The 24,530-nt window shown below is 38.4% G+C and overlaps 1 protein-coding gene across 1 annotated transcript; it reads right to left on the minus strand.

The window, feature by feature from the left end:
- Positions 1–16,917: 16,917 nt before the first annotated feature.
- Positions 16,918–23,524, minus strand: LOC139983549 (uncharacterized). Its single transcript, XM_071997182.1, has 4 exons — positions 23,365–23,524; positions 22,179–22,264; positions 21,255–21,395; positions 16,918–18,281 (listed from the first exon to the last, which is right to left on the minus strand). Exons 1-4 carry the CDS (start codon positions 23,369–23,371, stop codon positions 18,129–18,131), a joined length of 387 nt encoding a protein of 128 aa, XP_071853283.1. The 5' UTR covers positions 23,372–23,524; the 3' UTR covers positions 16,918–18,128.
- Positions 23,525–24,530: the final 1,006 nt, after the last annotated feature.

Here is a 24,530-nt window from a genome sequence, read left to right on the forward strand (position 1 = left end):
CCCATTGCCAAACCGTCCACTTGATCATAGTAATAACCATTGAATTAAAAATGCGTTTGTGAGGTATCAAACATGAATAGTTTCTGGAGATCCCGCCTTTCAATACCAATGCCTGAAATTTTATGCATGGTGGCATCGATTGCAATATCAACAGTTTCAGAAAGTGGAATGTTGGTAAATAAACTAACTACATCGTATGATACCATGTAATGATCAGATATGTCCATAGATGTATTTTCCTGGACAAAAGAGAAAGAATCCTGAGTTCAATAATCGAGATAAATGTTGGGTGATATAAGATCACTCAAAAACTTTGCCAAATTATAATTATAAGTACCAATACTTGAAACAATAGGACGAAAAGTATGAAATGAATTGTTATTAGTACATTTGTGAATTTTAGGCAGTCCATAAATTCTGGCAGGATGAGATACTGTAGGGTAAATGTTCATGTAAGTGTCCTCCGGGAAAAACCCTGAGCCCTTGAGCTTTCTTAGAAATCTTTGTAGCTGTCCTTCTCTGCGTAGCGTTGGATCAATTTTTATTTTCTTGAACCTTGTTTCATCGTTGATTATTGAGCTAATTCCCTCGTTGTAAGCTTGACGATCGATAATAACAACTCCGTTACCTATGCCAGGTTTTAGAATGGCGATGCTTGAATCACTTTTAAGTTTCTTCAAAATCTTGTACTTCTTCATATCAGTAGTCGAGGGCTTGAAGGTAAGCCAGATGTGTTTTGACGACTCCGGCGTGTGCAGGATCCTTGAGATTACTTTTTACGAATTTGTGGATGAGTTCAAAGCTGGTAAGAGCATTAGATTTCTTAGGAAGGGTGGGTGGATCCCAAAACTGAGTCCATATTTTAGGACAATTTCTTCATCTTGGCTCAGTTGGTAAGAGGAGAAGTTCTTAATGATTTCGTGACTACGGAAAGTAAGTGTTGAATTTCTAGTAAAGCGTTTAAGTTTACTTTCCTGTCCGGCGATGAAATTGCGTGAAATTCGTTCCACATTAAAGTCGATTGCTTTCTTGAGAATACACCAATCGAGGCCAGTCACTTTTTGTCGGACATTTTGGATATCCTTTGCCAACTGATTGGCAAGAGTGGCTTTCTCCTTGCAAAGTTTGTTGAGTGCAATCTTTAAAGTCTCTTTCTGATTAAAAGGATGTCAACATTGTCCGCATGATGGATCGTGAAGCATAAGAACTTCGGAAAAACGCCAAACTGGCGGCAGTTCCTGAGAAAATTAATGTCCAGTTCTGCTTTGCGGACTTTGATGCATAGTTTTACGGGCTTACGAAGCTGAGGAATGGATAGCAATGCAATATATTTTTGTGCAACATCGTGGATAATATTCCAAATGGTCTACCTAGCACAAAACTCGATATTAAAAAAAATTGGAAACACCACAGACTTTAACTTATACATCTATTTACCAAAATTAATACAAAAAGAACGACATGTTTCGAAAGTAGCGACTTTCATCATCAGGTTACAAACGCAAAATGAACGAGTAATACCAAACAAGTGTACACTAGCAATAACACACAAGGACAATTAAATTAACTCAACAAAGATAGCACTGGACAGTCAAGCTGTTTGTTGAGAATAGGTTTATCCCAATTGATAAGTAGGCTTTCTTTGATCCTTAGCTGGAGTTTAGTGGGAGCTTAGTCGTTAATTTTGAATGAGTTGTTGTCACATAGCCGCTCACAGTTGGTAAATTTATCTAAGTGTTTGTAAATATGTGAATATATATATATATATATATATATATATACATATATATATATATATATATAATATATATATATATATATATATATATATATATATATATATAATATATATATATTTATATATATAATGTAACGAAAATCCATTTACTTATTTTCTAAAACTTACTCCTTATTTGTCAATTATTAGTTATATCTTAACTCTCTGGTTTTCTCTAATAATAATATATATATATATATATATATATATAAAATATATATATATATATATATATATATATATATATATATATATATATTTATACTAACTTGGTCTCAATACCGACATTCAATCCCAAATAACGATACGTACAACATTGTATAAAAGACGTATTCAAAAGAGATACAAATACGACCAAAATGGTCGGAGCCAGGGCTACTACCGAAACCAACGATTCAGAACGGGAGCGAAAACTGATTCACAAGTCTCGAGATCAGATTCAGCTGAGCTGGTGAGCAGATGTCACGTGACCTGCAATACTTACGTCACTGTCCACTGTCATATGTGGCTAAAAACAGTGACTTGTAGTCTAAAGAATTAGAGGGCGACATACATGATTACCAACATCACACTATCCCCCTCTCACTCCTTAAATTGTCCCCAAGTTATGAGAACAGCGTAGTAAGGATCACTAATTTGACACATATTTAAAATCAGTATATACTAATACAATACATTAAACTGTATGAATACAAACTATAATAAAAACAAAGTATATCTAATAGTTCCTTTCGTGCATACGAGACCCTATACACTCAACAACATAAGGTCAGAACCTACTTTTGAGATAAAAACACATCTCATGTCGATCTGTACCGACTAAACGTATTGCTTTCCACGAGAGTTTACTATCCTCGTACCTTTCTACTTGCACCGTTTCAAAATATCTTTCCAAATAAAAAACTATTCGATGGTGATGATACCGGAGATCTGTAGAAATATAAATGCCTTCTTCCTCCAGTAATTATTGTACTGCGCAGTGCGCACGCGCGCTACAATATTGGGAATACTAGCCCGCTCCATTATCTACATGGTTGGCTGGTGTATGCCAGCTCAACATACACCCTTCATAGCATATCTCAAATTCACTGGTTTGCTACGAAGGCAAAAATCCAGACCAAGATTTGCAAAGAATTGTGGGGGCGAACAGTTAATTCTGCCATGTAAATAAAATAGATCTCCTTGAGTAGCACACTTCTTTAAAACAATTCGTAAATTCTCTAACATTTGAACGCATTTGAGTTAACAACATCTTGCAGAAAGTTGCAAGCAAGAAACGTGAATGGTATTTATCCGCAACGACCTTGCGTTATCAATACTAATTCAGCTCTTGCAACATACTAGGCACTTGTAACGTTATTATTGTACCTATATGGTTGGCCGTGTACGTTTATGGCATATAATGTGTTTTAATGATGACTAACCAGGGCCAGGAAATCGACCAAGCAGTTTTTACTAGGCCGTCGAGTTATATTTGTGCAATGTTATAGAGAAGACATGTACATTATATTCTTTAGATTAAAAGGGCATAAGGCCTTCGGTGTAAACTCGTAAAATATCGTCATCTAGCAGCGGGGTTATGTAGCGGCGTAATTTGACACCGCTACTGTTTCCGTCAGAGCCGTATATAGAGAGAGTTTGGCCAACCATGTAACCGATTTGGATTGGTCGAGAGGGAAAACGCCCACACAGGGTGGTAAAATAGGTCCACTTGAAAACTTTATAGCAGGCGACACGCATACTCACAGTGTATAGACTATCGTTTGTGTACACGAAAAAGTACGAAATTATGAAAGAAATGGTGCTGGGGATGCTGCAATCGGTCAGAACATGGATATTGTTGTTTGATTTTCCGACTGACCATAAAAGAAGAGGAATTTTTTGGAAGTAGAAAGAACAAGATGGAGATCTAATGAAAAAAAAGTCTGTGTAGCACTAGGCCCATACTAGCCATAGGCCCTAGTGTAATACGAGTAATGTACAAGCAATGCGAGAATTTTACGTTCAGACTGGTTTCTGTAATTACATTCATGGCAATTCTCTCTCGTTTTACGATCCGCAAATTCGATTTCATTATGCCAGCTCTCCTAATCATAGGCATGGCAGTTTCAGTCGCACATATAGTTATCCTAATTCCTAGTTATTGTATGCCTAGGCTATGCCTAGCCTAAAAAAGTATGTTTAATGTAAAAGGGTGGGCTAGCCTCTAGGCCCTAATCCTTAGTTAAGCCGGAAGCATAAGTTAAGCTTGGGCTTAGTTAGACCTGGACCATTCTTGCTATTACTACAACTGTTATAGCACATTACATAATATGGCACAGTATAAGGCCCAATTAAACTAGGCCTAAGGAAAACAAAGTAGCCTAGGCCTAAACTAGTTAGGCTAGGTGTATACTCATTGGCAACTTGTGAGCTGTGTACACATACAGGCCTAATTATATAGACCCTTTGATGATCTTGGTTTGCGTTAATTGTCAGCATTGGCCTAGCCTTTTTAGGCTAACATGAATTCAGCCTAATTTGTTCTTCTTCAAAATTATAGCCTATGCCTTGATTTAATTTGGATGCAGTCAACTATCATTTATCAAAGTAGCAGGGGCCTAGGCTACGTTTCAAAGACCACTAGGCCAAGGCTAAGTATGGTACTGGTAGCCTAGCCTTAGTCATGTTTATTGCAAAGACTACCCTACACTCTTGTCTTGGTCACTGAATTATCTTAAGAGCCCTGTCACCACATGTTGATAAAGAAATGTTCAAACTATTGCGTAGGCCTAGCTTAGGCAATGCACGGTTTCGTTTGACTGTTTTAAAGGAAGACTTGAAAAGTTAGTGTTAACTGGTATTTCATTAATAAGCAAAACTGTCTGTGCATTCCAATGGAGTGCAAATTAAGAGGGGGGGGGGGATGCAGTATGATACACCTTTCAAGTTTTAACACATTATAAATGCACTTATGCCAGAAAGTCATTGCATCAGTAACTCCTTATTCCCATAATTGACACCCACATTGACGATTGAAGTTAAAAAAATCTTTTTAAATTATCTTTAGACAGTAAATTTTAACTTCCTGAATTTCAGGACTTTTTTTACAAATCAAAGGTGACATGTGCTCTGAAGAAAAACTCCTAACATAAAAAGCCACAGTTAGCAGACTGTGATAAAGACGAACCTGGTGAGTGACTACTAGACTGAAATCCAGTTCCTGCAACCACAGCAATAAAGTCTTTGCCAATGCACTTGTGTGTTTGAAACTTTCAAATGGACACTCAATGGCAGTTGGTTAAGATATAAGGTTTTACCTTCATCATGGGGAGTTGAAGGGAATCTGCCTCATCATCTGAATAATGGACTCAAGGATAGCAACAAATCATGATTGGATAATGATTTTGAGCAAGTAAATATCTGGCAATTTGAAAGTTTGTATTATGTTTTTACATATTATTTAAGCTGTTTAGCTCACACACAAGCAAATGATCAAGTGACAACAACCGATGCAGTATATTTAAAGGTATTGAAGACTCGCCCTAAACCGCATGCCGCGCTCTGAAAAAGTTTACTTTCCGTTGCTTGCAAGTGAAGTTTTTTTTTTGTGTCGCTACAAAATGCAGACAGTAATGTAACCTGATACCTTGTTATCTTTTATTTAGACCTGAGATGTCCACGCTGCTATGTGCACTGTGTTGTGGGTATTGACCGTGATGTTTGTATGGACTGTACACTAATGTCTATTTACAGATGGTAGCAAGTTGTGTGTGTATTTTCTGGGATCAATGGTGGTGTCTAACACTTCTGTTACACCGCATTCGAAACTAGGTCAGATAACCGGCATGAGACGTTTCTTTGTGCGGGAGTCTTCACACCCTTTAAGGAGAAGTATTTATATCCCATAAATAGAGAAAGAATTATGTTTCAATTGGTAGCATGCAACTTAAAATTTTGCAAACATTAGATACAATCAAACAATAACAAGGTTCATTTACAAGGTAATCTGCTGCCCTTTATTTCACATTAGTCTGTCACATCAGAAGGTCACAGCTTTCAATAATTATACAAACAAACTCCCTTGATGGGTGCTTGGTTAGATTCCTGCAATTTTCAAGTTTATCAATGTAATAAGTTCTGAATGTGGCAATGTGGAGAAGCTTTGGGATAATCTGTGGATAAGACTGACAGACTATCAACAAGATTCCACATCCATGCAACTCCAACTGTTTCCTTCACCTCCTTGCAGATGTACCACATGTCCAAAAAAAAAGTCAGCATTGGTTAATGTAATTAAAATCTGGCTTCCTCCTGAGCTGGCAAATACACATGAATTGTCAAGTACAGAGGTCAGTGTGAAACCACTGAAAGATCTTCTCAGCTTTCAAGAAAACAAAGACTTGAAGCCAAATTGACAGAGGCCACACTGATACCATTCCACTCTCATAAGATGAAGGTATCACACACACTTCATTTTGCTTCTGCGATGCAGTGCCTGGTAGACTGTGAGGGTCACCCAATGGATGTTTTAACAACTGCCTGGTTTATAGAGCTCTGCAACAGATAATTCATCCTGATGTCTAGTCGTCATCCTGTCATGGCCTTGAGCAAGTTGAACCCACTTCAACACAAAGCAGCTATTGAATTCTTGTCTAGGTACTGTCAAATCCACATCACCATCATTGCTGGTTCCAGCTACGTCGACCATAATAAAAGAGTACAATGAGGGTTTTTTAATTCACCCAACAGAGCTTGCATTCCAGTACCTTTGGGCAGCTGAAAAGATATTCAGAAATTGTTATATAAGTGTGTTTGTATGCATGCATATGTGTGATTTTCTTGCTTTACAGAACAGCTCCATTTTGATAAGCTATGTAACGTGGAAACCTGCCAATCATATGTTTGAAATAGGACAGGCTGAAACGATTCTTAAATGAAACGCTTAACGACTTCTTGCATTTTTAAACATCACTGTTCAGGTAAGGCCAGTAAGGGCAGTATGAAGAATAAGTAACAATTAATAATTATCATTATGGCCATTTGCTGTCTGCATAATAACAAACCGAATGATGTCATCAGCCCTGTGCTCAGTTGACAACACTGACAAGTAGGCACACTATGTCAGTGTGATCCATGAAACCTTATTATGGACATGACCGTATAGTATATATGTTAATGGAAAATACATAAGCTACAACATACACCAGTATTCAGTTGTTGCAGGGTTTTTTTTTCTCGACAGACCCATTCAATCTGTTGCACCTACTATAGCATAGTACTACATTCCTGAGAAATTAACACCACAATATCAGTCTTAGGTTTTCCCACAGACTCCCAACTATTGCTAACTCCTACATTCAAGTATATAGTTTAGTTTAATAGAAAAAAGACCAGGAGAGACATTCAAGTCCCCATTAAGGACCCTAAGGCTATACGAGAGGAATAAAACCGAGGACATCAAATGTCATACCCAATTACAATGCTTAATGTACTCATCCAAAGTATTCTTAAACCCATTCACACTACTTGCAATTCAACCTTCTCAGGCAAACCATTCCATCCATTCACAACCCTTGTATAAGTTGTATTAGACTTTAGAGAAAAAGTTATGCCGAATATTAATCCTACTATGTAACTTCTGGAGTTTAATACAATGACCTCTGGTACAACTACTTTTGGCAAACCTGAAAAGATCAGTGAAGCATAAATTGTCTTTTTATGTGTAGGCCTACTTTATTTAATTGAAGGATCTATTAATGTAGGCCTGATGCTATAGTTGTGCGTCTGTAATCTAGCCTAGCCAGGACTGTGATGTGTGCTTTTCGTTTGTATGACTAAAGTAGGACTAGTAGTATGAGGCGTAAAATAAAACAAGTGTAATGACAGGTTTTCAGCTAGTTTTCTATGCATTTCAGGTGTGAAGGTAAACGTAAACTTTGTCATTAACTAATGCATACTCTAATTCATTACCTGATATCCATTTTGTTCCTCGTATGCCTGTCAAAATCTGACATTCTGAGTCGCTTCGTTTGTTCGCAACGAGCACAGTGTGCAAAGCTGCTATATATTGTGTGTGGTGTTTTTCGTGTTTCGCGCAACTGGTAACGACAACTGGACCTATTTTGATGCCCATGGTTTGCGTGTGACGTCACAAATCGCCAGTTGGCCAAACTCTCTCTATATACGGCTCTGGTTTCCGTCAGAGCCGTATATAGAGAGAGTTTGGCCAACCATGTAACCGATTTGGATTGGTCGAGAGGGACAACGCCCACACAGGGTGGTAAAATAGGTCCACTTGAAAACTTTATAGCAGGCGACAGGCATACTCACAGTGTATAGACGTTCGTTTGTGTACACGAAAAAGTACGAAATTATGAAAGAAATGGTGCTGGGGATGCTGCAATCGGTCAGGACATGGATTTTGTTGTTTGCTTTTCCGACTGACCATGAAAGAAGAAGAATTTTGGAAGTAGAAAGAACAAGGTGGAGATCTAATGAAAAAAATCTGTGTAGCCTAGGCCGCCGTAGCCCTAGTAGTACTATAATACGAGTAATGTACAAGCAATGAGAGAATTTTACGTTCAGACTGGTTTTTAAATTTGTAATTACATTATGGCTATTCTCTCTCGTTTTACGATCCACAAATTCTATTTTATTGTGCCAGCTTTCCTAATCATATGCACGGCAGTTTCAGTCGCACATATAGCTATCCTAATTCCTAGTTATTGTATGCCTGGGTTATGCCTAGCCTAAAATGTATAACTTTTAGTTTAATGTAAAAGGGTGGGCCCGGATTAGCGTAAAGCCCTAATCCTAAGTTAAGCCCGAAGCATAAGTTAGGTCTGGGCTTAGTTAGGCCTGGACCATTCTTGCTATTACTACAACTGTTATAGCACATTACATAATATGGCACAGTATAAGGCCCAATTAAACTAGGCCTAAGGAAAACAAAGTAGCCTAGGCCTAAACTAGTAAGGCTAGGTCTATATTCATTGGCTACTTTGTTAATATTGGTTAAATGGTCTTGGTTTGAAATGTTCATCGTCAGCATTGGCCTAGCCTATTTAGGCTAACATGAATTCAGCCTAATTTTTTCTTCCTCAAAAGTATAGCCTAGGCCTTGGTTTAATTTGGATGCAGTCAACTATCATTTACAAAAGTAGCATGGGCCTAGGCTACATTTCAAAGATCACTAGGCCAAGGCTAATTATGGTACTGGTAGCCTAGCATTAGTTATGCCAAGTTAGCAGACTGTGTTAAAGACAAACCTAGTGAGTGACTATTAGACTGAAATCCAGTTCCTGCAACCACAGCAATAAAGTCTTTGTTTTAATCAATGCACTTGTGTGTTTGAAACTTCCAAATAGACACTCAGTGGCAGTTGGTTAAGATATAAGGTTTTACCTTCATCATGGAGAGTTGCAAGGAATCTGCCTCATCATCTGAATAATGGACTCAAGGATAGCATCAAATCATGATTGGATAATAATTTTGAGCAAGTAAATATCTGGCAATTTGAATGTTTGTATTAATTTTTACATATTATTTAGGCTGTTTTGCTCACACACAAGCAAATGATCAAGTGACAACAACCGACGCAGTATATTTAAAGGCATTGAAGACTCGCCCCAAACCGCGTGCCGCGCTCTGAAAAAGTTTACTTTCCGTTGCAAGTGAAGTTTTCTTCTTGTCGCTACAAAATGCAGACAGTAATGAAACCTTATACCTTATTAATTGTTATCTTTTATCTAGACCTGAGATGTCCACGCTGCTATGTGCACTGTGTTGTGGGTATTGACCATGATGTATGCATTGACTGTACACTAATGTCTATTTACCGACGGTAGCAAGCTGTGTGTGTATTTTCTGGGATCAATGGTGGTGTCTAACACTTCTGTTACACCGCATTCGAAACTAGGTCAGATTAACGGCATTGGACGTTTCTTTGTGCGGGAGTCTTCACACCCTTTAAGGAGAAGTATTTATATCCCATTTATAGAGAAAGAATTATGTTTCAATTGGTAGCATGCAACTATAAATTTGCAAACATTAGATACAATCAAACAAATAACAAGGTTCATTTACAAGGTAATCTACTGCCCTATATTTCACATTAATCTGTCACATCAGAATGTCACAGCTTTCAATAATTATACAAACAAACTCCCTTGATGGGTGCTTGGTTAGATTCCTGCAATTTTCAAGTTTTCAATGTAATAAGTTCTGAATGTGGCAATGTGGAGAAGCTTTGGGATAATCTGTGGATAAGACTGACAGACTATCAACAAGATTCCACATCCATGCAACTCCAACAACTTCCTGCACCTCCTTGCAGATGTACCAAATGTCCAAAAAAAAAGTCAGCATTGGTTAATGCACTTAAATCTGGCTTCCTTCTCAGCTGGCAAATACACATGAATCGTCAAGTACAGAGGTCAGTGTGAAACCACTGAAAGATCTTCTCAGCTTTCAAGAAAACAAAGACTTGAAGCTATCTCTCAAATTAACAGAGGCCACACGTACACCATCCAGCTCTCATAAGATGAAGGTATCACACACACTTCATTTTGCTTCTGTGATGCGGTGCCTGGTAGACTGTGAGGGTCACCCAATGGATGTTTTAACAACTGCCTGGTTTATAGAGCTCTGCAACAGATGGTTCAACCTGATGTCGAGTCGTCATCCTGTCATGGCCTTGAGCAAAGTGAACCCATTTCAACACAAAGCAGCTTTTAAAGTGCTTGTCAGACAAACTTTGTCTAGGTACTGTCAAATCCACATCACCATCATTGCTGGTTCCAGATAAGCCGACCATAATAAAAGACTACAATGAGGGTTGTTTAATTCACCCAACAGAGCTTGCAATCCAGTACCTTTGGGCAGCTGAAAAGATATTCAGAAACTGTTATATGGGTGTGTTTGTGTGCATGCATATGTGTGATTTTCTTGCTTTACAGAACAGCTCCATTTTGATAAGCTATGTAACGTGGAAACCTGCCAATCATATGTTTGAAAGAGGACAGGCTGAAACGGTTCTTAAATGAAAAGCTTAAAGACTTCTTGCATTTTAATACATCACTGTTCCGGTTAGGCCAGTAATGGCAGTATGAAGAATAAGTAACAATTTAATAATTATATTTATGGCCATTGCTGTCTGCATAATAACAAACTGAATGATTTCATCAGCCTTGTGCTCAGTTGACAGAACTGACAAGTAGGCATAATATGTCAGTGTGATCCATGTAACTTTATTAAGGACATGAGCGTATGGTATATGTTTTTGGAAAATACATAAGCTACAACATTCACCAGTATCCAGTTGTTGCGGGATATTTTTCTCGACAGACCCATTTAATCTATTACACATACCATAGCCTAGTACTACATTCCTGAGAAATTAACACCACAATATCAGTCTTAGGTTTTCCCACAGACTCTCAACTATTGCTCACTCTTACACTCAAGTATATAGTTTAGTTAAGTAGAAGAAAGGATCAGAAGGGACACTCAAGTCCCCATCAAGAACCCTACTGAATATGAGAGAAATAAAACCGAAGACCCAAAAGGCATACCCGATTATATTGCATAATGTACTCATCCAAAGCATTCTTAAACCCATTCACACTAATTCCCACTCACATTAATTGCCATTTTAAGTAAATGCCTACACTATTCAATTGAAGGATCTATTACTGTAGGCCTAAAGCATAGTCATGCGTCTGTGATGTAGCCTAGCCGGGACTGTGTGATGTGTGCTTTTCGTTTGTACTAGGCCTATGACTATGAGGTGTTAAATCAACAAGTGTACTGACAGGTTTTCAGCTAGTTTTATATTAATTTGCGGTGTGAAGATAAACATAAATGTCATTACCTTACGATTACTCTAATTACTTACCTGTTAAGCATTTCGCTCCCCGTATGCCTGCCAAAATCTGAGTCGCTTCGTTTATTCGTAATGGGTTCAGCTGCTATGCTATTGTGTTTGTGTGTGGTGTTTTTCGTGTTTCGCGCAACTGGTAACGACAACTGGACCTATTTTGATGCCCATGGTTTGCGTGTGACGTCACAAATCGCCAGTTGGCCAAACTCTCTCTATATACGGCTCTGGTTTCCGTCAACTGATAGCGCCCTCAATTACCCTTGTAGTATGGCTAATTCAAACTCACACCACTTCGACTTTCGACTTCGACCGCTCAACACGACGAGCTACCAATTACATTAATCGCCTACATTAATTGCATTATGATTACTTTCGATCGGATTATTCTCATTGAGTTGGGAAACGTTCCTATCCGACCGCCATCGTTTTATTTTATTGGAGCAACCGTCCTTTATTTCGTTACATAGACTTTTCATATTTTGTGAAGGATCTTAACATACTTTTAATTATGGATGGATCCTTTATTCCTATGAAGTTTTATCGCAACGGACAGACCCAGTGGACCGTAGTTATCATTTTTGCTGACGAACTGGTGAGTAATAGTTCCGTTTTAATTTGTTATCGCCAAATTGGTGACCCCAACGTTATCAGCCAGCATAAAAACTCTAGTTGAATTCATATTTTGAGCCTTACTGTATTTCATTTTATATTGCCCTCGATTAGCTAACTGATTTCTCATTTCGTGGAGGTGTATAAAGTCAAATATTCGTAACAGCTTTCTGTATTTGTGTGTAAATGTCCATTCATAGCGGCATATCATAACGCTTGTAGATTTTAGATTTTAATATTGTTTTTTTCATTGCGCATCATTTTCACCGGCACGGCCTTCGACTTAGATCATGTGTAGCATTGCGTTCCCTTTCGACGGGAATCGTGATACATACTTGAAGAGGATCACACAGTCACATTCTCGATACATGGAGACTGGGGTTGAAAGCGAATCAGTCGTCTGGTGTTTCGTGCCCAGGTTCTTTCCTGGATGACCTTACTTAAGAAAAATTTCATTTACTCTCAAACAGTCAGGGAGAATGATGTTGAAAGTAGGTCAGGTAAATTGTCTGGGTTGGTTGGTTTTGTGTCCATCCAAGCTCTATCTTGGGAAGCTTTTCTTTAAAGAGTATCATATTTCCCCAAACCAAGGTGAGTGTCAGATTAACATCATCTGGGGCCCGAGGCTCAAAATCCCTCCCCTTCTCACCCCCCCACTGCCCTCCTCTACCTGGATATAAACCGGTTGAGAAAGACTTAGATCGAATTGGAGAAGTATGGTATGACAACCAGCCGCTGGGGGTTAACACCCTTGGCAAAATGATGGTGAAGATTTCTGAAAAAGCAAAGCTGAGTCAGAAATACACAAACCACTGTGTTCGTGCAACAACTATTACAACACTCAGTAATGCTGGCATCGAGACACGGGTCATTATGGCCATGAGTGGACACAGAAACGAGAGCAGTATAAAAAGTTACTGCCAAGATGCATCTAATTTACAGAAACGATCTTGTTCAAAAGTCTTGCAAGATGCCATCAGAGGTAAAGGACGCGAAAACATGGATCCGCACTCGAGTCTAGGCCAAAGTGTAGGCTGCACAGCTGTTGCCTCCAACAATGACATTAACGTTACTGCTGCTGTTAGGGCTGAAACGTCTAACATGTCCAAACTGTTTTCCAAATGTTCTTTCCAAAGTCCTGTGAATGTTTACTTCCAAAATTCATAGTGATATCCGTATTAAAACACCAAACAGTTGTGGATGCTTTGAGTTTAAATATATCCAGTATATGTCCGTAATTAAATGTTGGCAAGGCCGTTATGATGCTCATAGTTTTATAAATTTAAAGTTAAACGACCGCAGTGCCAAGCACTGTGTAGTATGTACGTTCAAGTGAGTGTACGTACGTACCGTACGTGTTCATTACAAGGCCTACTATGTTATCGTATGACTGTATACCATACGTACATGTTTTTCCCTAGAATGGGTGCTATGGGAACCAGAAGCTGTAGGGTATTGATATGATGAAGCCAACTAGTAATTGTTTGTCGTTCCTTGATATTGAGACCTTTCAAAAATAGTTTTATGGCCGCAATATTGCCAAACATTAGTTAAAATGTTATTATGGTTCATCTTTTATGAATGACAGCCTTTCAAAGACGTTTCCTTTATAATTATTCACTATCGTTCAGTATTACTTTATAATTGCACATGTACATTGTTATGCTGGTTGTTAGTCGTTAATTCGACTTACGGGGCATCACTTTAATAAATCTTTGGTTATATGTAACCAAAAATGTTTTGTTTTATGATTTTCCCCCCACACAAATGGTAGTGTATGAATGAACGGGGTTAATGAACGGTCTAGCGTGCGTTACTCACATGATTAATGTACTCCGAGTGTGAATGCTATCGCTGGATGCACTCGGGCTCCGCTACGCTCCGCCCTCGTGCATCGCTTGCATTATCCCCCGATCGTGCATTAATCCTGTAAGTAACGCACGCTAGACCGTTGATTAACCCCTTATTAAAATACCCAATCTTAAAGCGAAGACTTGAAAACCTTGAACTGATGTCTTCTTTACGAAACGAGAAAACTTCTATAACTATAACTAGATATATTTATATATATTCTCTCACCTGACCGCTCTAGAAATGTGGTGACAGAAGGTGGTGACGTCATTTACGACAGACCAGATGATGACTACGAATGGAAAGACGGCAAAAGTCGACCTGGAGATCATGACGGTCACCATGGCGATCATCCCGGGGACCCTGACGGACACCATGGCGATCATCCAGGGCATCATGACGGTCACCATGGAGATCATCCAATCGATCCTACTGGCGATGGACGCCCAGATGATGGCGACCACGGCCGACCTGAACCTACAGAAAGACCGCCCCCAATTGACTACATCGGGACGCGACCTCCTCTGATTGGAAGACCCGAAGACGGACATGACGACCACGGACATGATGACGATACAGACGACAGTTCTGAAGATCATGACGGTCGTCCACACCACGGAGATGATGACGATACAGACGACAGTTCTGAAGATCATGACGGCCGTCCACACCACGGAGATGATGACGATACAGACGACAGTTCTGAAGATCATGACGGCCGTCCACACCACGGTAATGATGACGGCGAGGATGACGATGATGATAAAATCAACCACAGGAATATGAACAATCCTCCTTTCCGAAGTATTAGTCAATGGAAATCTGAGAGAGCAGGTAGAGAGCGTCGACCAATTCAGGCACGCCCTGCCTATCAGGGAAGAAGTAGAGTCGAGACTGAAGAGGCCAGATACGGTCACGACTACGGACATAGCGGGAAACAGTATCGTAAACGTGCCTAGACGTGTTTGGTAGTACCTTCAAAGTATTATAGTAGGCATCATCACGCATTAATATTGTATTAATAATTCATGATCATCACGCAATAATATTGTATTAAGAATTCATGATCATCAGGCATTAATAAATGTATTAATAATTCATTACCAATGTCAGTTAAGTGATTATTTTCCCCATTTTAGCGCAGAGAATAGTAAATTAATTTTGCTTGAACGGCGTAAAATGTTCGGTAATAAATTCACCCATCAAAGCATGATTTTTTTGTATGAAATTGCTGAGCGATGTTTTGTTGTTATCCGTTAAATGATGTTTCCAACGACTTTAAGTTTTATCTTTAATAAAAAACGCGACGCCCAGTATTTTTGGTATGGAATGAGGAAAATAAAGAGAAATAAAAAATGAAAGCAAATAGGGGCAGGACAGTGGGTCTACTCAAATAAGGCAATGTGTATTGAACAAAGTACTACAAGAAGAACTAGACCGAGTTCTAAAAGTTTGCTTCCACTTGTAGATGTCATCCTTTGTATAAATAATCTGTTAGTCGGCTCGTATCTAGGTTCAGAAGGGACATACCATGCCTCACTCCTCAATGGCAGAAATCTACGCCGCGTCCATCTGTCCCAGCATCATATGTACAAACAAAAATGTCACAATTGACAGGCCACCTGTGTTGTTTCCTTGTTAAATTCTTGTCGGTGCCTCTCAAACTCAGAATTCTTTGCAATATGGCCTGCCTTTATCACCAGAGGAGAATGCTTTACGACCTTATCTGATACATTTCTATAGATGTATCATTTCGGTAAACTGACATTATTTTGTGTCAATTTGATCCGCTTCATTAGTTGTCTCAAATTCATTTTTTTTTAAAGAAGAAATTTAAATTTAATATCTAGACTTTGTTTTTCACATATTTTTCAACAATTCTGTATAGTTTTTGTAAAAAAGTCGAAGTAAAAAATAAATTGAAGATCTTTGCATTGCAATGACAGAATGTTCGTTGAATATTTAATATTCTCAAACTCGTTTTATAATGTGGGTAAGTGGGTAAACGCTGCAAAGAGCTTTAAGTTCACGCATGTTATTTACGTACTGTTTAGAGTTTCATCGGCGGTGGGGTGGGAGAGGGGCGAGGGGAGCCACTGTCTTCGAGCGTCAACTTGAGGGACATGTGACGCTGCTTGAGGGACGGCTAACTCAAAAATTACATTAATGCTTCCCGACAATACGGATCCGTTTTGGGTTCTGTACCACGAATTACAGTATTTGGATTTTTTCAGTGTAACTTGATCTTTTGAAGTACAATTTACTCTTTGACATTTCTCATTAAAATTTCACTGTTTTTAATAACAACGTTTCTTTAATATTCCAACAAAAAGAACACTTTAAGAACTACAAAATTGAAATATTGGCACATCAAATTTATGAAAATATAAAGTTTTGACCCTTGAAGTTAGTTTGACCAGACTTTTTCCGAAAATAAATTTAATGATGCAACCTGATTGTGGTCTCAATACAAGTCACTTTATCGTAACCTTTGCGTTGTTAATATTTCAGATGTTTCGCAATAATATTGGTGTGTGTTGTAATTCATCCATATCCAAACTAACAACTTTCAGAGACGCGATCTAAATAGGCCAATAACAGCTTCTTTTGAAAATGGCGTCCGCTTCTGTAAAACAAGACCTATATGTTACTCGATGCTCTTCAAGACGTATAATGGCGGGAATCTATCATTACAGAACAGCACACACGCACATATATATTGATGTATAAATATATATATATATATATATATATATATATATATATGTATATGTTTATATGTTGGAAAATCCAGAACAGTGAAAAAACTTCCAGCCTCCACCAGGATTCGAGCCCGGGCCTCCCGCTTTACATGCAGACACCCTAACCACTAGGCTATGGACGAAATATATATTTACAATGCGGATTAGTACAATTCAACGCCAAATAATAAATCAATTCAAGGAGAAATTAACATTTGTTCTGTAATTGCTTAACCGTGTACAATTATTTCTTCTTCATTAAACGTATAAGTAATCTAACGTGGACAATTTTTACTTCGTGTCATAAAGAAACATTTGTACGTGCGTTATTAAATTGATATAACCCGGATCCTGTCTTTATTACGTCACGGCTGCAGTCTTCCATATCCACGTGCTACCGTATACATCTGACTCCAAAATTATTTTACTTTCAATTTGTCACATAAACATAATGTCGTGTTCTAAATTCAGTAAGAAATTATTACTTTCGTTAACAAGAAATATTACCAACATTCTTTATAGTAAAAGCGCCACGGCATGGATTTAACTCATGACAGTTGTTTTTGCACGGGATCCTAGGGCTGATGGGACATGGAAAGGGAGGGAGGGAAGAAGGAAGGAGAAAGGCAGGGACAAGGGCAGGGACAAGGGTAGGTAGGGAGCTGGTGAGCTAGGGATCTGGGGAGGGAATGGCCACGGGCAGTGGCGGCGGAACCGGGGGGGGGGTTGGGTGGGGGCTCAGCCCCCAATGAAAAAGTTGAGGGGGCAAATGCATGATACGCCCCCCAATATTTACCAAGGCTCCGAAACGTGCATCTGCCCATTTTTCAATGCATACTTGTCGTTCTGTCCGATGCACACGTATACTCTATAGGTGTAATAATTTTAGTAAATCCCGGGGGACCCTCGGCCCGTCCCCTGGCTATAGACCTTTGCGAGTACACTACGAGTAATAGCTACTCTCTTAAAACATCATCGAATATACAAATTACAATGTTTTTTACAGATTTTTACGTGCAATCTGAGAAATTGCAGGCTTGAGACTCATATTTTAGGGCTAGGTATTCGCAGCATAAAACACTCGGGAAGTGCCGTTTCCGGCCATCTGGGGGTTTGAAAAACCCAAAATTTTCTCGTACGCTCCGATGGTGGCGCTTCGCTTAGATAGTCTCCCGCATTAGCACCCCTCCCCCCAATAATTTCCCCGTTCCGCCGCGCCTGGTTATGGGAAGAGAGGAGGGAGGGAGGAATACAGGGAGGAAGGAGAGGGATGAATAAGGGCTTAATCCTATAATAAAACATTTACAAGACCTACAACCATTATAGTGGCAACGATAGATATTATCCAGCCGACGACGATGGCTTGGTTAGCTAATCTACGGGCCTCTTCCGCAGCATGTCTTGCCGCCACCATTTCACCGTAAGAGGCTCGAATGCTTGCCTGTTCAAGGAAAAGAAAAATGGCAAGTTTAAGCTTGTTCTAGCTTGCCGGATTAGGACTCACTTCGGTCATCGTCACGTGGTAAATCGTTGATATTTCATTGGCATTGAAAGTTCACGTGTGCTTCAGACTACGCCTGATCAAGATTGTTATCCCTATACATATCACTATAGTCTCGACATGTAAAGGGATATACTGTGCTTTAACCCACTTCAGATATGTGAGGATTGGTGTGTCAGTGCCCTAGTTGGTGAGGGGAAAGTCATGAATAATTCATTATCTTACAGAAATATCAAGTATGTACGCTTTTTGGTTTCGATGAAATCGTAACCTATGCATTAATGCAGGCGGAGACTGTGTGTGTGTGTGACGCCTGGCTTGTAAACACGGTATCTCAAGTAGGGAAGCTTGGACCAATATAATATTTGCTGTACATGAGTACCACATTGAGTAGATGTGCCCTATTGGTTTTTGGTGCCCGTGAATGTCACCAAAGGTCAGTTAGAGGCCAAAAACCAAAATATTAAAACAAGCAATAACTCCCATTGACAGGGTACGATATGGTTGATATTTTGGGACTAGTTGTGAATGGGGTCAGGGATAATTTCAAAACATAACGGTCGTGTGATTCAAGGTCAACAAAGGTCAATCAGGGGTCAAAAACTAGTATTTTTGCAATAACTTGAGAACCAAATGTCCGTCAAGGTTGGGAGTTACGCTATTGTAATCCAGGAGTCGACACTCATCTAGGTGACCTTTGACCTCAGGTTGACCTCTGATGACCTTTATCAGTTATTTTGGGTTATTTGAATTTTCGTGGCTATAATCGGATCTCAAAGGTACCTTCTGATCAAAATGGTCCATAGTTGACCCCTGTGCGACCTTCGTGTGCGAAGTACAATGGTCGCACAGGCTTGTCATGTTGCTTTTTGGAATCAGCGTGTCAAACTGCATCGACCGCGAGGTCAAATGGTCAAAGGTCAAATTTTGAAAAATATGCTCATTTTAGGAGATACGGGGCAAAACAAATCAAAACCAAAAAAAGTTTGTCAATATGTTGCTATATGATAGAGCTCTTTGTGCTATATATAGGAAACCAACTCCCGCTTCAATCGGACACCCAGTTCTCAAGTTATGAGGGGCCAAATTGGTTTTGATACCTTTCTAGTAATAACATTATGTGTGTACATTGTAGGCCAATCAAATTTTACGACAGAGTGCACCTCATCAAGAGAAACATTTTTGATAAAACTCTCAGGTCATCCAAGGTCATTGAAGGTTGATTATGTGCAAAAAACTGTCAGTTTATGCTAATTTTTGCAACAACTTCTAGTCACCAAGTCTGACATGACTGGTATATTAGGACAAGTTGTGAATGAAGTAAGGGAACATTTTCTAAAATAACCGCGATGTGATCCAAGGTCACCAAAGGTCAATTATGGGTCAAAATGTGTTTTTTATTCTCAATAACTTGTGAAACTACCACTGACAGGGTCCGACATGGTTGATATTTCGTGACTAGTTGTGAATGGGTAAGGGATCGTTTCCAAACATAACGGTAATATCATCCAAAGTGAACAAAGGTCAATTAGGGGTCAAAAACTAATATTTTTGCAATAAGTTGAGAACCAAATGACAATCAAGGTTGGGAGTTACGCTATTGTAATACAATAGTCGACCTGCATTTGGGTGACCTTTGACCTCAGGCTGACCTCCAGTGACCTGTATAAGCTTCTTTCATGTTGATTCTTTGAAGTTTCGTGGTCATATTCTAATCTTAATTGTCCATAAGTGGACTCCTCTGCAACCTTAATGTGAGAAGTTATTGGAAATTTGCTTTGGTTTTGTAATGCTTGGTGTGTGGATTCATTACATTGAGTACCAGAACCCTATTGTTTTTGATGAAGGTGTGTATAACCACGTACAGTAGACTGACCTGTGTAAGCATGCCATTGTGTTATTGTAACAGCTAGTTCTGGTTATACTAACAAGCAAAAGTCTAGTGCACTGAAGTCATCGAAACCTCAATACATTTTGCATTCTGGTTACCGCTTGTGACCACAAAATAATGTTCGGTGCAAATAGGCATAAAGCTATGGACATATACATATGTGACGTCATTCCACAAAGATAATACATGGGAGCGTTGAATTACTTGCGCCGCTAGATCTAGGTTGTTTGTGACAGGGAAGAACTTATACGCAATGTACAGGCCCATTTATCATCATCTGAATTTGGTTAATATTTAGGACAAATAGTCGTAAATCAGCCGAGATCAACCTTAGAAGTGATAGAATTGACCAAGTTATGATGTGGGAGAGGTATCATTTTGGTATCATTTTATGTACAAAGTGTTAACTTGTGTGTCTTTATGTTTCCCTAGTTATTATTACCCTATCCTGGTTGCCCCACTTGGTCGGTTCATTTCATTTGATGTGATTCCTGAAAGCACAAGTTAGTTGTGCCTTTTAATTGTCAGTCAGCTGTCAGTGCTCAATACATTATCTAATGGAATGAATGAATGGATGAATGGTTGAATGGATGAATAAATGAATACATGTATACATGAATGGATGAATGAATGAATGAATATATGAATACTTGAATGGAAGAATGAATGAACAAATGAATGAATGAATAAATAAATGAATGGAATGAAGGATTGAATGGATGAATGATTGAATTCATGAATTCATTAATTGATGAATGAATGGTTGAATGGATGAATAAATGAATACATGAATAGATGGATGATTGAATGAATGAATAAATAAATGACGAATGAATTGGTTGATGGATGAATGAATGATTGAATGGATGAATCAATGAATGATAAATGAATGCATGAACGAATGAATGGATGAATCAATGAATGATAAATGAATGCATGAACGAATGAATGGATGAATGAATGAAGGAATTGATGAATTAATTCAGGAATGAAGGAATGAAGGAATTCATGTTATTTGATACCTCATTGGACTTCCGAACTGCCCAACTTCCAAGTGGCCAGAAGCACCATAGGCTACACATTGCTAAGTCATGGTAGTCATCCAATTGCTCTGTGGACACTTTGGTTACCGTCTGGTTGTGTGGTGGTCTAGCGGGCCTGCCCTGTAAAATAAACATAAAAAACATTAACCCCAATCAGAGACGGTGGAGTAGGGTTCAATTAAACCTGAGAGGGAATGGGAGGGGAAACTTCGAAGGGCAGTAGGACATGTGACTGTGATTTTACGGAGCAACCCGCAAAGCCAGTTCAAAATCGTCCAGTGAAAATCCCCCACTCTCCCCAACGACAAACAATTGAATGAATACAATCGTTGTGAATGATTTTTTCTTTCTTTCTATAGTTTATGAAAAAGTTCAGTTCACACTTCAAAGTGCTAGTATGACAATATACCTTTCTATTAGATAAAGGCTCGAAGAGTACAATATTCTATATGAGTGCTTCGAAAAGGTTGGAATGTAAACTTTGGAGTGTTCACAAACCGTTTATAGAATATATTGTACCTTAAACTGGTTGAGAGGGTAAGAGAGACAACGAACGCGAAGACGGTATGAAGGCCTAATGAATATATGACACGAAACCGTATACACACAAACACACATGTTTGTTTTACATTCAGACCGAGGACCCCATTGTATTTTCCATTGTTCAAATCCACGTACCCTAACCTTAACAATATTCCATACAATATAGTTCTTCGGAGGACGTGATGATTCTTTAGAAATCACAACCGGGACCTGGATTCTTTTATTCAAGTCCTCGGTCAGAATACAAAACAAACGCACACGGTCATCAATCTTGAGGGATACAGTAGGAGAGAAATTTCTGATGCGCTGATAAGGGAATAAATATGTGTGATCTTCCAGTTGATATTCATCGTTACTTACATTTGGCGTCATTTCGTAGGTCTGAAGATGCCCCGTCGAGTTTCCTTGACTGGGTCCTTCATCCATTGGGATGTAGAGAGGTTCAGCTAGTGAAGAGATGAAGATTAATATAGGCAGTGAAGTTTGACACTATTTCAAACCCTATCGATGCAAAATTTGTGCTTTTACATACCCTGTCATCTCAGTATAATGCTAATTCGTACCAAAGCATTTCAAAGTTTGATGCTATTCCGTACCAAAGCATTTCAAAGTTTGATGCTATTTCAAACCGTATCAGCCAAAAGTTTGACACTATTTCAAACCCTATCGATGCAAAATTTGTGCTTTTACATACCCTGTCATCTCAGTATAATGCTAATTCGTACCAAAGCATTTCAAAGTTTGATGCTATTCCGTACCAAAGCATTTCAAAGTTTGATGCTATTTCAAACCCTATCAGTACAAAATTTGATGCTATTTGTATAGACACTGTATAGTAGTATTAGTTTTAAAGTGTGCGGGTGCGTACGGTAGGTATATGTTAATGTGAGTGAGTGACGGGGATGGTAGCGTCTGGGACACTGTCCGCCTTTCTAACAAGCTTCTCATCATACTTGGAGACTGCATTAGGATACTAGTGGTCGCTAACTCCCTTACCAGTAATCAAATTTAATTTTGAGAAATGAGTGTAGTTTACAAAGAAGAAAATATATCATGTTATTACGCAATTCTCTTTGATTATCAGTGATTCAAGTTGAATTTCGAGTGCAGATCTCAGCACTTTTGCGAACGTCATTTCAATAGCTATAACCTACTACCAGTAACCATTTAACATGGATCATATATCGACAGTGTGTATCATCTTGGTTTGCAGTGCATTCGACCATCTCCACAAGGAATGTCGCCAGCCTAAATGAGCCGTTGATCTGCGAATATGCGAAGTACAGTTACAGTCAATCGAATTAGCCATAAATATCCCTGAGTCGAGTTCAGTCAGTAACGTGAGTAACCGGAACAATTTCAGTTTAGAAATGCAGTTCCCTATTTGCCACAAATCTTTTCATTTTGGAGAATCAACCTTATGGTACAGCCGTGTTTGCAATCACAACCGCACAAAGGAACCCGTTAGCCATATCACATCATTCGTACCATTCAAAATAAGATTAAAACGATTTATTCAAAGAGACAGAGAAAGGAAAATACTCACCAGACATTTCGACAATGAAGTTAATTCAGATAGAAAGCTTTCCGACAATAGTTTGAGGCGGACGACACTTTTGCTATTACCTTACTGTAGCTACTCAGCCTTCACATTCAGGAACAAAAAAACATCTGCCAACTATCAATTTGAATCCTGTTGATTACGTACAGACGACTCAAAGGAAGTTAAAAGCAAACAAAAGCAAACTGTAACACCAAGTTTCCTGAGAGTTTCGTGACAGTATTTTATGACTCACTGAAAAGGAAAGGTTGTTTGGATAAGTTTGGATAGGGAGGGTCTGTTTTTACTGGGAAAGAAAAACACATGCAAGACTGAACAAGACAATATACATATTTTTACCTTATACGGAATACGGACATTTCAATGATGTTAAGGCAGGGAGTTGTTATGGAAACTTCCTGGTTAAGGTCACATACACGATTGTTTACGTCTTGTTGTCTGATGATCGCCGCACACTGCAAGCGTGAAAACTCGAGTAACAGTATGCTGAAGTCTTGGAAAATCGGATTATTTTAATCCGTGTCGGATTATATATATTAATATATATAAATATAAATATATATATATATATATACATATATATATATATATATATATATATATATATATATATTACAAAAATTAAAAACACCACAGATTTTAACTTATACATCTATTAACCAAAATTAATACAAAAAGAACGACATGTTTCGAAAGTAGCGACTTTCATCATCAGGTTACAAACGCAAAATGAACAAGTAATAGCAAACAAATGTACAATAGCAATAACACACAAGGACAAGTATAATTAACTCAACAAAGATAACACTGGACAGTCAAGCTGTTTGTTGAGATTAGGTTTATCCCAATTGATATGTAGGCTTTCTTTGATCCTAATTTTTAGTTAAGTGGGAGCTGAGTCGATCATTTTGAAAGAGGTGTTGTCACATAGCCGCTTACAGTTGGGAAATTTAGCTAAGTGTTTTGTAAATATGTGAAATCTTATCGGTTTTTTATTTGTTTTATAATAGACCATTATTTGGATATATATATATATATATATATATATATATATATATATATATATATATATATATATATATATATATATATATATATATATATATATATATATATATATATATATATATATATATATCCAAGTGTATAAA

This window comes from Apostichopus japonicus, chromosome 16 (assembly GCF_037975245.1).
Source record: "Apostichopus japonicus isolate 1M-3 chromosome 16, ASM3797524v1, whole genome shotgun sequence".
NCBI classification, from domain to species: Eukaryota; Metazoa; Echinodermata; class Holothuroidea; order Aspidochirotida; family Stichopodidae; genus Apostichopus; species Apostichopus japonicus.